The sequence below is a fragment of the Mastigoproctus giganteus genome, chromosome 13 (assembly GCF_048544385.1).
Source record: "Mastigoproctus giganteus isolate SK-2022 chromosome 13, ASM4854438v1, whole genome shotgun sequence".
Classification (NCBI taxonomy): Eukaryota; Metazoa; Arthropoda; class Arachnida; order Uropygi; family Thelyphonidae; genus Mastigoproctus; species Mastigoproctus giganteus.
This window is the reverse complement of record NC_143587.1, coordinates 11705926-11722242: the sequence shown is the minus strand read 5'-3', so window position 1 is coordinate 11722242 and position 16317 is coordinate 11705926. Positions and strand designations below refer to the sequence as shown.

The window sequence follows — 16317 nt, the reverse complement described above, 5'->3', positions numbered from 1 at the left end:
TATGCACTTTTTGTACCCTCATGTTTGACCACTCAGCTACAAAGGCCTATGCAGGTTGAAAGTTCAGTTTCTGCACCATAGTCATCTTCACTAGTATTTTACTAAGCCTGAAAGTGGGATTTAGAGCCTAAAGTGCTATCTGAATACTTTGCATTAAGTATGTACTGAAATTTTACATTTCAATAAACAATTTAAACAAACTCCCATGTGATAAAAGAGTATATTTTTCAATTTACTTTAGTTACAACAAATAGTTTTTGGTGACTTTAGAGACCAATTAAAAATATCACTTTAAGCACTTCATAATTAATATTGAAATGCATACATAACATAAATTAACATTTCCTGGTTAGAATTATAAAATACATTTTAAAAATAATGAAGTAAAAATATAAAAATAGTTAAATGTATATATATATATATATTGTGAGATCACATAATTTCATGATTTTTAAGCTATATTACAAGAGTTTTTTTTTCTTCAACTGAAGTATTTTTCGTAGCGTAGAGTTGAATTGTGGCATTTGTTTAAAGCTTTCATTGGTAATGGAAACAATCCTATTTGTTTCAGTTATTACTGAACAGATATCTTTAGAGTCTCCATATTCATTTAAAGTTTGGACTAAAGCATTTATGAAAAAGGTGCCATCTATTTCTGATCTATATGAAACATAGCTGCAAAGAAAGGAAAGAAAATAATTATATACACATAATTTGTTATATTATTATATGGAAAACTATATTAATTAGTTTGCTTATAAATAAATGAAAATGAATAACAACATTCAAGGCAATTTTAATAAAAGAAAATAGAAATTTGTAATGGAGAACACAAAACTAAATAGCAGCCTTACAGGAATACTGCACTATCTGGAACCTATGAAACAAGCATCAAGCCAAACACAACTCTTAAAAAAAACATGATAAATAGACTTAAACGATAACATCTGTTCTAAAAACTGAAGAGAGCTGCTCATTTCCAACACGGTCCAGCTGAGAAGAGAATTTTGGGTTTTTTAGTTCCGACAACAAACTGTTTAATTATATAAAACATCACAATTAATCTAGAAAAATTAAATAAACTTTGGTATACTTTGCTTTGCTTTTTGAGCTGTGTGTAGCAAAAAATGAATTAAGATTTGAAAGGAATAGTTTTTCTTTTACAAAGAATTGATTTGTTAAAAAAATACCTTTGCAAACAGTTGGCAGTGCTTTAAATAAAAAATTAATTTACTTTTGTTCTCTCTCTCTCTCTCTATCATTACAGATAAGCATTAGAAAGCTTAACTCCCCAGTTCTAAGTCAAATCAGCCAACACAGTCGTACATAAAGGGCTGGCTGACTAACTGGATGCTCTATATATTTTGTATATTATTATCATTCAAAGTAGAAGAAGAGAGCAAAAAATTATGCTATGTAGTGAGTTTCACCAGTTTGCAATGGAAGAAGGGAAAATCCATAGTCTGAGTTTCATGATGGTAATGATCCACTGAGAAATATAGTCAGAAGGCATAAGAAGAGGCAAACAAACTTACAAGTTTTGTTTATGTTGGAAGGGCTGAAGGTCCTTATCTCCAGGCGAATCCACTTAGAAGATATATTCACAAGCAAGGCAAGGAAAAGGGTCTAAATTTCTTCGCTGTCTAGCATTAGAAGACTTGGCAGTTTTGCAAAGTTAGTCTACAACTGAAATTATAGGTGTTTTACATGACCTTATAATCTTTTTAAATAGTAATCTATTATTAGCCAAGAATATACAAACAAGCCATGGGCCAACATATGAAAATTTAGTAGTTTTGTCTGAAAAAATATCTTGTTAAATAAGTATACAGGTTTTATTACTTAAAGAAATTAGGTTTCTTTAAGCAATCGTATTACACAGATTTGCAGAGTGAAAGTGTTTAAACTAGTGTTTGAGAAAATACAAAAACCCTGAAACAAATGCTCTCTTTATTCTCGTTACAAGTTCAGGGAGGGGGGAACAAAAAAGGCAATCACAGAATTCACTTCAAGCATGATAACTTTTTAACAAATCTGATAATGCAGGCATATTCTAAAGCTGTTTCCTACAATTTTTCCAAGTTTAGGATAATGTTGAAGCTTCAGGTATTTTTGTTTTATTTTTTTTTTATAAACAATAATTGTGTGAAAGGAAACGGGATTACATCACTTGTGGAAAAGTCTTGTATGAACTCAATTCACACTGCAATACAATAGCCAATAATATATTTTTTTAAATCAATATTATTAGACCTATCAAGACTTCACAAAACTTTCATACTAATCTTAAGAAACCTTAGCCATTAACATAAAAAGAGATGTTCAATTAAACAGTGAAGAGCAAACAAATCATAGCAAGAAAATATAAACATAATTTAATATTCATTCATTTCTAAGAAAATGTCAGAAAGTGTGATTTTGTCAATTATGTGAGCTAATCCTTCTGCAGGATGATCACAACACTTTATAGCACACAAACTTGTTTACTAGTGGGTTACTTGAAATGAGTGTTTGCTTACCTTCTCTTTGGCCAAGTGAAGGTGTCATCCATAAAAATGCATTTTTCACCTTCTATATTGCCTTTTATTTACCCACAAAAATGCATACTTTTATATATAGTTGACTTAAATTTTTCAATAACACCAGTGCTGTGTAATCATTGCAGCATAAAAACAACCATCACATTCAATAGTAAAACACAATTAGAGAACCCTTCTAGAACTAGATTATCAATTAAATATATACCATTGTAGAACTTGCAGGATAAATTATCTTTTCCTTCTCAACATCACTGCAGAAGTATTTAGAAAAGCTATGATTAAACAAACTTCTTTGTTGGCAACTGGTATTTAGCACACTTAAACTGCATAACTAAAAAGCAATACAGTTAACATGTAAAACTGCTGCAATGTCTCTCTTTTTAATAACAACATATCTGTGAATGTTTATTCCCCTCAGATTCAAAATTTAATCTATGTTGGCATATATTCATAAGCATCACATATGTGAAGCCTTTAACAAAATATATTTGCCAAAATATGATGTATTAGAAGCGAAGCCACATGTGTGCATACAAAAGATTGAAATGGGCACTTTAAAGATGTAAAAATAAACCTTTTCCTTTCTTTTTCAGTTGATAAAATGGCCCATGAATAATAGCAAATTTTTATTTATTTATTTCCTTTTTTTGTGGATCCTGTTAGTAGCTTATAGAATGCACTAGCCTTACCATCGCAAGATACTACCACACAACACAACCAGATATCTTTGAAGAACCAAAACAAATAAGACACACACTTCAGGTGAATTTTAAAACAGGTAAGGTAAAAGAAACTGGTTATTGTCATTTTTATACTATTATCTGATAAAAACTACAAGTGGTATATTTCTCATTAATACTTACTCTTCAACTGTTGCAAGATGAACTAGAATATCTGCATACAAAGGCAAAGAGCCATCTGTTACAAGCAAAGGAACATTTTGTTTACCAGGTACTGCATCTGGTGATAACGCTTTTTGATAAGGTACAGCTATAAACAGACATATATTCAAAAGTGTTGCCTAGTTTAATCTTTTCACACTAACTAAACATCAACAACTGTTCAGTTATTCTGCAGAATAACTAATGTATTAAAAAATTATTTGACAAAAAAAATTTATTACTAAAAAAAACAATAACAATTCAAAGAAATATACAATTATTATAAGCAATCATACACATTATATATACTAATACTAACTAAATGCAATTAAAAATACTTTCCCTATTTTGTCAGCCAAAAAACCACGAGCCTTCAATATGCATACTGCAAAAACGTTAGTGTGTTCAATACTTCTTTTAAAATTGCTAACAGGAGATAAATTCTTAAGTTAGTGTATTACAATGGAGGTCTAAAAATAACATATGCTAATTGTTTAAAACCATCTATGGCATAACTGACATAAAGTCTGAATATGTAGGCATCTCACACATTCATAGAAAATTCCAAAAATAAGGTGTGGAAACAAATTTCCCAGACTGGTGCTATTGCTGTCATGTTTATTGAGGTTGAAAATAAATGGAAGTGATATGTTGTAGTTCAAATTTCCTCCAGCAGACGGTGGTCCAGACATTGAATAGTATGCTGACAGGCTGTGAGTAACCAGTTTCATTGGTAGTGTTAACATTGCTCCATTGCAAAATCATAAGGAATCAATCCCATATCATGATTTTGCAATATAGCAATGAACGAATAAAAAATTTTGCTTTAAATGTTAAAAACTGTTTATGGCGATGTACCAGTGTGTTTGAATGGTATAAGTAGTTCAAAGACAGATTTGAGGAAGCTTGCGATGACCCAAGAAGTGGACATCCATCATCCTATTGAAATGAGGACAGTTACAGAAGTTCAGGAAATTGTAGGAAGAGATTATTGTTTGACCCTCAGAATGATGGCTGACAATTTGGATATGAATAAGGAGATGATTAGTCAAGTACCGAATGAAGATTTAAGGAAAAGGAGGGTCTATGCAAAATCTCTGCCACACATTGTCATGGAAAAGAAGAAGCAATGAAGCATGTCATCATGCAAAGACTTCATCTTGACTTGTCAAAACAATCCATAATTTCCTCAATTGTATTTTCACTAGAGATGAGAGGTGGATGTTTCAGTACAACCCAGAGATCAAGCATTGGAACATGCAGTGGACTTCAAAATCATCAACAACACCCAAAAAGTTTTGTTTACAGACATCCAGGATCAAGATGATGTTGACTGTGTTTTTCGACAAATAGGGTGCTATTCAAAAAGAATTTCAATTATAAGCATACTGGAGATAACCACCCAGATGCAAACTAACATAAGCAGGGATCAAGGTGTGGCACCCAGAACACATGCAGGAATGACAACTCCTCTGTGTTACCAGGAAAACGTGGTATATGATAGATGACTCTCATCAACTGGTGCAATACCACCACTTTGCTTATTGGAGGCTTGAAGTGGTGAAACCCATGTTTAGTCTTAAGAGCAAAGATCCGGCAACCCCCCCATCTCTTATGTCATGCAGTATAATCGATGTCTTTTGAAGTTATAATGGACATCATGGCAAGATCCAATCTTCCTTACATTTCAAGGGTACATCTCAAACAGTGTTTGCAGGCTGGCCACTACATAGTCCACAGGATCAAACCTATTGGTAACTCCTAAGAGGCTTCTGGATTAGCTAGTGTATAATCTTGCTGCCTCTACTCTGTAAGATAATGACTGGAGGAAGGGCTTTGTCGAGCTGGGTATATTCTTTCCATGTCTATGCCATATCCAAAAATTTCATTACTTCATACAGTATCTCTCCCATACCTTTTCTTACTACTGAATATATCATGAATTAGCATTAGCATTAGTAGAGGCATTTGATGCAAGAAAGCAAGCTTATGCAGCATCAGCCAAAAAAAAATAAAAACCACTTCCACTTTACCCCTCTGTTCGTTGGAAATACCTGTCCAGCTGAGCCTTAAACTTATTTAGGCTATCAACTTCCACGACATGGGATGGAAGTCTGTTCCACCAACCAACCACCCGCTGGCTAAAGGCAAATTTCTGCATGTCTATCCTACATCTGTCTTTCCTCAATTTGAATTTATGCCCTCTCAGGTGATTATTCTGAGCGAGAGGAGGAATCCCATCAGCATTGAGCATGCTCAAACTATTCAAGGCTTTATACACCTCTATCAGATCACCTCGCTGGTGACTAGTGTCCAGACACTGTAATTTACAAAACTTAAGCCTTTCTTCATAAGAGCACCCCTTTGTTCCATTCACTAATCTTGTTGCTCTTCTCTGTACTCGTTCCAGCAGCTCTACATCCTTCTTGAAATGAGGCCTTCAGACCTGTATACAGTACTCTAGGTGTGGCCTGACCATTGCCTTATACAAGGGAATAATCACCTCCTTATTCCTGCTAGAAAAATTCCTATATATCATTGACAATACACCATGAGCTACTTTTGCCGCCCGTCTGCACTGCTCAGAGAACTTTATATCTGCCTACACAATTACACCCAGGTTCTTTTCATTCTCTACCACTGTCAGTGTAGAACCACAGAGTTGATACGTTGCTCTGGGGTTACTGTTTCCCATACGTAGTACTTTACATTTGTCAATGTTAAACTTCATTTGCCACCTCTCAGCCCATCTGCTCAACTTTTCCAGATCCTGTTGCAGTAGCATAATGTCAGTAGTGTCCCTGACAACCCTGCCACCCTTCGTATCGTCTGCAAACTTGGATATTAAGCTTGATATACCATCATCAATATCATTTATAAATACAGAAAACAATAATGGACCCAACAATGAACCCTAGGGGACTCCACTAATAACATTAGTCCACGACGAGCAGTGTCCATTGATTACCACTCTGTCTTCTCTCCCTCAGCCACCCCTTTATCCACAGCAGCAATTTGCCTCCAATGAATTGCCAAACTAATAGAAGAAACTTATTTGCAAAAAGATTTAAACCTCACAAACACTTCCTTTTTCATTTCACAAACACAGAGATTTTGTAGGTATTACTTAGTATTGGTAACGGTATCAAATCCACGTGTTACAAATTGAACGAGAGGTCTTTTTTTTTAACCAAATTTAGTCGATTTATTAACCAATTGTTATATTAAATTATCTTCTATAAGTAGATTATAGACCTAGTCAGGATCCTTAGTTTATTCTAAATTGAGATAGCAAGATTTGGAAGCTAATCAATACTTATGAGTCCGTAGAAGTACCGTTCGTGAATTCCTGCCATTTTTACACGATAGCATAAGCTTAGTGTAGTATAGTGCATAATATAATATTGTCAATTAATCAGTAAATCTATTAATCTTAATAAACTTTATTGTCAATTAAATTGTACTTTTAACTCTATATATATATATATATATATATATATATATATATATATATAACGACTTAATCGTAACAAATAATTAATACATAACTATAGTGGTACACATGATACGGAAGTTATATAAAGGGAACTCGTAGAAAACACTAGATACCGAAAAAATAAATATAGCATTATAACTGTTTTGGGATATAACTTAAGGATTTAATTTTGTTTTGAAATTTTATTGAATTAAATCGGAATCATGACTCAGACCAGAGCAGCAAAGCAAAAGGCTCAAGCTAATGGGAGTGCTGTGGTTCAGGGGAGAACTGAGGGGGGCAGTTGCCCTCTGAATCACAGTCTTTTAAAATGCACTATTTGCTTGATGTTTGCGGAGCAGTCGGGTACGGGACATGATACTGCCAAGGAGGAGGATGTCTTTGTGTGTGTGCACGATGTAAGGAGTGCAAGGAAATCAGGCGACAACTCAGCGTGGTTATGGGCCTTTATGAGAGCTTGAAGGACAGGGTGGATGCCCTCGAAGGAAATAAATTGAGGGGCCCATCAAGCTCTCAGCCGCCAACATCACCGCCAGAGCTTGCACTTGGTCATCAGGCAACACAGAGGCAGCCCCCCTAGGCAGAATGCGCTGGTCCCACAGGAACTAGTAGTTGTTGGTGACTCTATTGTCAGGGAAACAGGGAACATGCTTTGTAAAAAGGATAGGTGGAATAGGACCAGGGTATGTCTGCCAGGGGCAAAGGTTGATGATGTTGTAGAGCGGATATCATCTTTTAAGGGCACAAAAGGTGATATAGTTGTACACGTTGGCACTAATGATATTAAGAGTAGGAGACCGGCGGAATTACTTAGCAAGTACAGGTCACTGTTGAAAAAAAGCCGTGAATTAGGGTTGAATTTGAAATTGTCTGCAATTCTGCCCAGACACGATAGGAGGGAGTATATGATGAGAGCCTTGTCGATCAATTCGGCCCTGGAGGGATTGTGCAAGGCTCAAGGGGTAGAATTTTTTTCAGCCTGGACTGTACTTGTTAACAGGAGAGATTGCTTCTACAGGGATGGGATACACTTAAATAGAAAGGGTGCAAGAATTTTTGCTGATGCTGTCGAGGCAGAGTTAGGTGGGTCGTAAAACTGCTAGTTGGGGGGATACAAGGACTAATAGATTAACAGTAGCCACTGGCAGAGGTGGAAGTGATTCTTGCACTGCTTCTATTGAAATGAGAAGAAGCCTGAAAAACAAGATGCAGGATATTTCAGAGACTGCTGGGAGTCATTGAGGTACAAGAAAACACATGGGTTGTGTTAGGGTAGCCAAGAATAGAAACAGGTGCATGTATACCTGCGTGTACACCAATGCTAGGAGTTTGGTAAATAAATTTGATGAATTTGAGGTATTGCTCAAAACATCAAAGGCAGATATTGTTGGGATATCAGAGACGTGGTGTCACACAGATATAAGGAATGCGGAACTGGAATTTGGGGAATACAATGTGTATAGAAAGGATAGACAGGACAGGAGGGGAGGAGGGGTTATGCTATTAGTTAAGAAACACATAAAAGTCCAAGGAAGTGAAGCCAGTCGACATCGATGGACAGGGCAGTGTCGAGTCAGTTTGGTGTGACATAAGCATAGGGAAATCAAAATTGAGTAGGAGTGTGCTATAGGCCTAATGACTCTGATGAGTATAATAAGATATTGTACAGGGAAATAGAGTGGGCCAGTAAATCAGAGAGTCTTATAATAGGGGATTTTAATTTCCCAGATATTGACTGGAATTTGTGGGTTGGTCACTCGCACACTAGCAAGGCTTTTGTGGATTTATTGGATGATTGTTTTCTACATCAGCATGTCCGTGAGGCAACAAGAGGGAGCAATACTCTTGATCTGATTATCAGTAGTGATTCTCATGCATTAAGAATCTGCAGATAAATGAACCACTAGGTGGCAGTGATCACAGTGTGTTGAAGTGGGATTTACTCAAGGAGGTAACTACCATCAGAGGTAAAGGGAAGGGTTTTTGTTTTCGTAAAGGCGACTATGATGGTCTGAGACAGTATTTAAATTCTATACAGTGGGACCTACTGATGATGTTACCAACAGCAAACCCAAAATGGGAAGCATTCAAGGAACTAATCTTGCAGGCTACCAGGCTTTACATACCAACTAAGAAATATTGTTCAAGGTTTAGGCCTAAATGGTTGTCAGATGTACTAATGAGACATGTGGCAGAGAAGAAAAATGCATGGGATACATACAAATTAATGGGTGACATGGAAGCCTATGATAGATATAAGTTGGTCTGTAACCAAGTCACAAAGGAGATTAGGCAGGCAAAGGCAGACTACGAAAAATCCTTGGCAAAGGATGAAAAGAAAAACAGAAAAGAGTTCTTTAACTATTTAAACTCAAGAAGGAAAGGGATGAATCAGATTGGTCCATTGGATATTGATGGTTCAACAGTTGAGGATCCAATCTAAACGAGTATTTTGCATCTACATTCATGCATGAGGAGTTATTCAGGAAGGGGAATGATGTAGGTAAAGTAAACATTGGCAGTGAGCTGGATGATTTTGTAATAACTGAGAGGAAAGTGGAGGAGAGATTGTTGAGGATAAACATAAAAAAGGCACCTGGGGTGGATGGGATCTATCCAGTTATATTAAAGGAGGCAGCAAAGGAAGTAAGCAAACCCCTAGCCATAATTATGAGAGCTTCTCTGGACTCAGGGGAGGTACCCATAGACTGGAGATGTGCAAATGTAACCCCAATTCACAAAGGAGGATCAAAGGCTGACACAAGTAATTATAGACCTGTTAGTTTAACTTCTGTTCCAGGTAAATTAATGGAGGCACTGGTTAAAGAAGCACTTCAGGATCATCTAGACAAGAATTCAGTTATAGCTCAGACGCAGCATGATTTTGTTAAGGGCAGGTCTTGCCTGACCAATTTGATTGGATACTATGATGTAGTCACAAAAGAACTGGATGCAGGGAATAATATATATTTGGATCTTAGAAAGGCTTTTGATACTGTTGCACAGGAAGACTGCTGCACAAATTGGGGCAGTGTGGCATTGGAGGCAAATTGCTGCTATGGATAAGGGGATGGTTGAGTGGCAGAAGACAGAGAGTGGTAATCAATGGACACTGCTCAACGTGGACTAATGTTATTAGTGGAGTTCCTCAGGGTTCAGTGTTGGGTCCATTGTTGTTTTCGGTGTTTATGAATGATACTGATGATTGGATATCAAGTTTAATGTCCAAGTTTGCAGATGATACAAAGGTTGGCAGGGTTGTTAAGGACACCACTGACGCTATGCTGCTGCAACAGGATCTGGAAAGGTTGAACAGGTGGGCTGAGAGGTGGCAAATGAAGTTTAACATTGACAAATGTAAAGTACTACATATGGGAAACAGTAACCCCAGAGCAACGTACCAACTCTGCGGTACTACATTGACAGTGGTGGAGAATGAAAAGGACCTGGGGGTAATTGTGCAGGCAGATATGAAGTTCTCTGAGCAGTGCAGACGAGCTGCAAGAGTAGCTCATGGTGTCTTGTCAATGATATACAGGAATTTTTCTAGCAGGGATAAGGAGGTGATTATTCCCTTGTGTAAGGCAATGGTTAGGCCACATCTTGAGTACTGTATACAGGTCTGGAGGCCTCATTTCAAGAAGGATGTAGAGCTGCTGGAACAGGTACAGAGAAGGGCAACAAGATTAGTGAATGGAACAAAGGGTTGCTCTTACAAAGAAAGGCTTAAGTTTTGCAAATTACAGAGTCTGGAGACTAGGCACCGACGAGGTGATCTGATAGAGGTGTATAAGGCTTTGAATGGTTTGAGCATGCTCAATGGCAATGGGATTCTTCCTCTTGCTCAGAATAATCAGCTCAGAGGGCATAAATTCAAATTGAGGAAGGATGGATGTCGGATAGATGTGCGGAAATTTGCCTTTGGCCAGCGGGTGGTTGGTTGGTGGAACCGACTTCCATTACTTGTTGTTGAAGTTGATAGCCTAAACAAATTTAAAGCTCAACTGGACAGGTATTTCGAACGAACGGAGGGGTGAAATGGGAGTGGTGTGTGTTTTTTTTTTTTTTTGGCTGATGCTGAATAAGCTTGCTTTCTTGCATCATATGCCTGTACTAATGCTAATGCTAAATATACGTGGTCTCAGTTCTAATCTCAATAATGTGCACTTGCACTTACAGTCTGCCAAACCCCATGTACTTTTTCTGAGAGTATCCAAGGTTATTGATTGGTTCAACCACTGTTCATCTCAGTTGTCAAAATTATTCGTTGTACAACTCCTTTTGTATCAAAGATGACGCTAGTGCATATGTCTGTTCTAATATTCCCTGTCAAAGACTTAGTAATTTAGAATCTCCTATTTTTGATCTTCTCTGGTTTAAAACCTTTCTACCACATTGCAATTTCATTTGTTGTTCCTATCATTCGCCCAACTCCAATAATCACTTTGAATTCTTTGACTTTCTCTCTTTCAAACTTGACTTTCTCCAGTCCAACTTTGATAACAGTGAGATAATTTTCCTTGGTGATTTTAATCTTTACAAATCCAGTTGGCTTCAGTTTTTAGTCACACAGACCCAGCTGATTGAGATGCAGAAGCTTTTGCCATTTACTGTTTAAAATTTTCTGAAATCAATGTTTGCTCAGACCATGTGAGTAAAACTATTCTTGTAGGGATGAAATCCTTTATTCTACACTCTACCTTAAATTCTCATCCTTTATGAGGTTTTTAACTTGACCTTGGCCAAACCTTAACCTTGGTTTTCCAATAAATGTGCTAAGGCTGTTCAAGAGAAGAATGTTGCATATCGCAATTGGCTTGTATCCAAATTTACAGCTTCATTTTCTGCCTAAACCAAAGCTCGCAACAAATTGTAAAGCAGTTAATAATTAGTCCAAACTACATTTCAAACAAGCTAAGAGTAAAAAACTTGCTTATTTTCAAAAGATAGTCAAACATTCTGGCCGCAGTTTTTGACCATCGCAATTCCCAACCTCTGTCAAGATCAGATGGTTCTATTGCCACTTCAGCCAAAAATAAAGCTGACTTGCTACAACCTCCAACCATTCCAAGTACACTTCATTCAAGCCTCCTGTGGTCTTCCATCAAAAGGATGTCACAAGGATTAATGCTAGGAAAGCTCCAAGTCCCAATGGTATTTCTTCATATATCCTCAAAACCTGTGCTCCTGAACCTACTCCTGCTTTTTCACTTGCTTATTCCAAATGTGTTTTCCTTTCTTCTTTTAAATTTGCTCATATCCAGCCATTTCCTATCATCCAATTACACTTACTTCTACTCTTCCAAATGTAATGGAGAAATCAATTAATCACTAACTCTTGAACTATCTATAAACCTTCCATCTCATCAATTATCACCAGTATGGATTCAGTCAGTGCTGATCCACCAGTGGTATTCTGGTTATGTTACCCACTATGGAGAAATTCAATGGAAAAGTTTGGTGAAACTCAAGCAGTTTCTCTTGACATTTGAAAGGCTTTTGGCATTAGCAGATGATGGAAGAAAGTAAGCTTATACAGCATTAGTCAAAAAAAAAAAAAAAAAAAAAAAAAAGCCTTCACATTTCACCCATGCATTTGCTCTAAAAGTTTGTCCACTTCTTCCTTGAATTTATTTAGGCTATCAACTTCCACAACCAATGGAAGTTTATTCTAGCAATCAACTACCTGCTGGCTAAAGGCAAATTTCCACATCTATTCTACAACTGTCTTTCCTCAATTAGAGTTTATGCCCCTTCAGTTTTGTTATCTGAGCAAGAGGAAGAATCCCATCAGTATCCTGCTCAAACCATACAAGGCCTTAATACACCTCAATCAGGTCCCCTTGCAAATAGGTCCCCTCACTTTGTAATAGCACCCCTTTGTTTCGCACACAAGCCTCATTTCCCTTCTCTCTACTCATTCTAGCAACTCTACATCCTTCCTAAAATGAGGTCTTCAGACCTGTATGCAGTGCTCAAGGTGTGGCCCAACCATTGCTTTATACAAGGGGATATTCAACTCTTTATCCCTGCTAGAAAAATTCTTGTATATCATTGATAAGACCCTATGAGCTGCTCTGGCAGCCTGTCTACAATGCTCAGAAATCTTTATTTTTGACTGCAAAATTACTCCCAGGTCTTTTTCATTCTCCACTATCCTGAGAGTAGTACCATACAGTTGGTACATTTCTCTGCGATTACTGCTACCCATATGCAGCTCTTTGCATTTGTTAATGTTAAACTTCAGTTGCTGCTTCTCAGCCCATATGCCCAATTTTTCTAGATTATGTTGCAGTAGCACACTGTCATTAACAACCCTGCCAACCTTTGTATCATCTGCAAACTTCGATATTAAGCCAGATATACCTTCATCAATATCATTGATAAATATATAAAACAACAATGGGCCCAACACCGAACCCTGGGGACACCACTAATAACATTAGACTACGAAGAGCAGTGTACATTGATTACCACTCTCTGTCTTCTCCAACTCAACCACCCTTTTATCCATTGTAGAAACTTGCGCTCAAAATGCCATACTGCTCCAATCTGTACAGTCTTCCATGTGCAACAGTATCAAAAGCTTTCCTGAAATCCAAGTATATGATATCAAAATTATTTCTTGCATCCAGTTACTTTGTGCCCACATCATAAATATCCAATCAAATTAGCCAGAGACGACTTTCCCTTAACAAATCCATGCTGTGTCTGAATTATTACGGCAGTCTTGTCTAGATGATCCTGCATTGCTTCTTTAACCAGTGACTCCATTATTTTACCTGGGAGAGAAGTTAAACTAACAGGTCTGTAATTACTTGTATCACCATTTGATTTGTGAATTGGAGATACATTTGCACATTTTCAGAATGTGGGACCTTCCCTGAACCCAATGATGCTTTTATAATTATGGCTAAGGGTTTGCTTACTTCATTTGCAGTCTCCTTTAATATAACTGGATAGATCCATCCAACCCAGGTGCCTTCCTTACTTTTAACTTCAATAATTTGTCCTCCACACTGCTCTCAATTTTACAAAATCATTTAGTTCCCTGTTAGAGTTTAATAAGCTTCTGATCTCCACTTCCCTACAGAATTCCTCATGTGTGAATGTAAATGCAAAACACTCACTGAGTTGATCAGCTATCTGAACAGGTTCATCAACAGTCAAACTATTGATATCAAGTGGACCAATCTGATTCATCCCCTTTCTCTAGAGTTTATATAAGTAAAGAAGTCTTTGCTGCTTTTAACCTTTTCTTGTTAAAGTATTAATTTTTAAAACTACAGTAATGCTGTTGCACTGCCATTTAATCCACCGGCATCGAAACAGTAAGCTTTAAAAAAACATGAGACAATTAGGCTTTCTTACAATAAAAAATGCATGCTTAATAAAAGCATCAGAAAGATTAACTGCACTGCTTACATTATAGAGACTGGTGCTTAATAGATGTTTATAAAGATTTTGCATGGAACTGCAAAATATTCACAATTTAACAAAAGGTAGTGACGGTTAATAGAGAGCTGCTTAAAGAAGGCTTTGCTGCCTCTTGTTATTTCTTTGTATAGTGTACAGCAAATGTAAATGTCATTTACAGATCAAAAATTATTATTAAAAAAAAAAAAAAAAAATCACTTACCTTGCATTTTTAAGTTTCCCTGACAAGCTTGGATAAAACAGAGCTTTGGTTTACCAGAAAGGTCTCCTGATGTTGTTAATATTGTTTTGATTTGTTTTATTTCCACAATGACTCTGTCAGCTCCATAAATCCCTCCTGAAAATGACAAAAAGTCAAGCTTTAAAAAAAAAAAATTAAAAAATGAGAAGAGTGCAGTACTTTGCAAATCATTAATTTTACAATATGAAACCACTAGTATTAGTACTAGAGTTAAAAGAAAATATTCCATGGTGCAAATAGTGAAATGCTGCCAGACTTTCGGTCCGTCACACAGTGCTATGTTCCCCTTCTGTTTGGTTTTTAATTGTATCATTTATATAAACACTACTGGAGAGATAAAAATGCAGATACAATAATTAAAAAAAAAAAAAAAAGAAATTAGGAATTTAGTTTTATATAACAAATAGGTCCAAAGCTAGTTGCACCACATGTATTCTATGAATAACCTATAAATAGAAACACTCACCAAAGCCAGAGGTACCAGATGGTCTTTGGCAATAAGCGACTCTCATGACTGATCTGCAGAAAACTGTAGGAAGGCAGGTGCTAAATTATTGGATAATCAGTAATCTATGGTTGTTTGTTGTTTGTTTGTTTGTTTGTTTGGTTGGTTTTTAGGAGCATTAGCAACTAAGGCCATATTGCTCCGGGATATGCGGTGGTCATTCCTTGACCTTTCCGCATCCTCCATATTTGGTGGTGACGGGCTCGAACCACGGTCTAATCAAGAAGCATGTGCTGTGCACTGCTGCTCCTTCCCACCTGGCTACGGAGGCGCCAGTAATCTATGGCATTTTGAAGTGAATGTACTAAGTGAAAGGCAAATTTCCGCACGTCGATCCTACACCTGTCTTTCCTCAATTTGAATTTATATTCATACAAACTTATATTCACATAAGTTTGTATTATGGGCAAGTTGCTACAATGAATAAAAGAATGATTGAGTGGGAGAAGACAGAGAGTGGTAATCAATGGATACTGTTCTTCATGGACTAATGTTATTAGTGGAGTCCCCCAGGGTTAGGCATTGGGTCCATTGTTGTTTTCAGTGTTTATCAATGATATTGATGAAGGTGTATCAGTTTTAATGTCTATGTTTGCAGACAATACGAAGGTCGGCAGGGTTGTTAATGATAGTAATGATAATACGGCGCTGCAACAGGATCTGGAAAAGTTGAGCAGATGGGCTGAGAGGTGGCAACTGAAGTTTAATATTGACAAATGTAAAATACTGCATGTGGGTAGCAGTAACTACAGAGTAACATATCAACTGGGTAGTACTACACTCAGGGTAGAGGAGAATGAAAAGGACCTGGGGATAATTGTGCAGTCAGATATGAAGTTTTCTGAGCAGTGCAAAAAGGCTTGTCATGGTGTCTTGTCAATGATATAGCAGGGATAAGGAGGTGATTGTCCCCTTGTATAAGGCAATGGTCAGGCAACGCTTTGAGTATTGTATACAGGTCTGGAGGCCTCATTTTAGGAAAGATGTAGAGCTACTGGAACCCTATCCATAGGGTTGGTGTTACCAAGAAAGGCTTAAGTTCTGCAAATTGCAGCTTCTGGAAACTAGGCACCTTCGAGGGTTTTTTTTTTTAGTTAGTTGTTGGTGCATCAGCTTCAGTGGCCATAATGCAACTCTCAAGGTTTTTGCAGTACTTTGATCCAAGCCCGAAATGGAATTCGAACCAGCGACCTTTGGGTTGCCAGGCAGGCATTTTA

The 16317-nt window shown here is 37.0% G+C and overlaps 1 protein-coding gene across 1 annotated transcript in view; it reads right to left on the bottom strand.

Annotated features, from left to right (window-relative positions):
- Window positions 1-461: 461 nt before the first annotated feature.
- Window positions 462-16317, bottom strand: part of LOC150075763 (caspase-3-like) — an 81995-nt gene continuing 66139 nt past the window's right edge. The window contains exons 6-8 of the mRNA XM_090387874.1: window positions 14557-14691; window positions 3404-3530; window positions 462-675 (exon numbers count right to left, since the gene is read on the bottom strand). Of these exons, the coding sequence (XP_090244000.1) occupies window positions 462-675; window positions 3404-3530; window positions 14557-14691 (476 nt within the window). The remainder of the gene's footprint in view (window positions 676-3403; window positions 3531-14556; window positions 14692-16317) is intronic.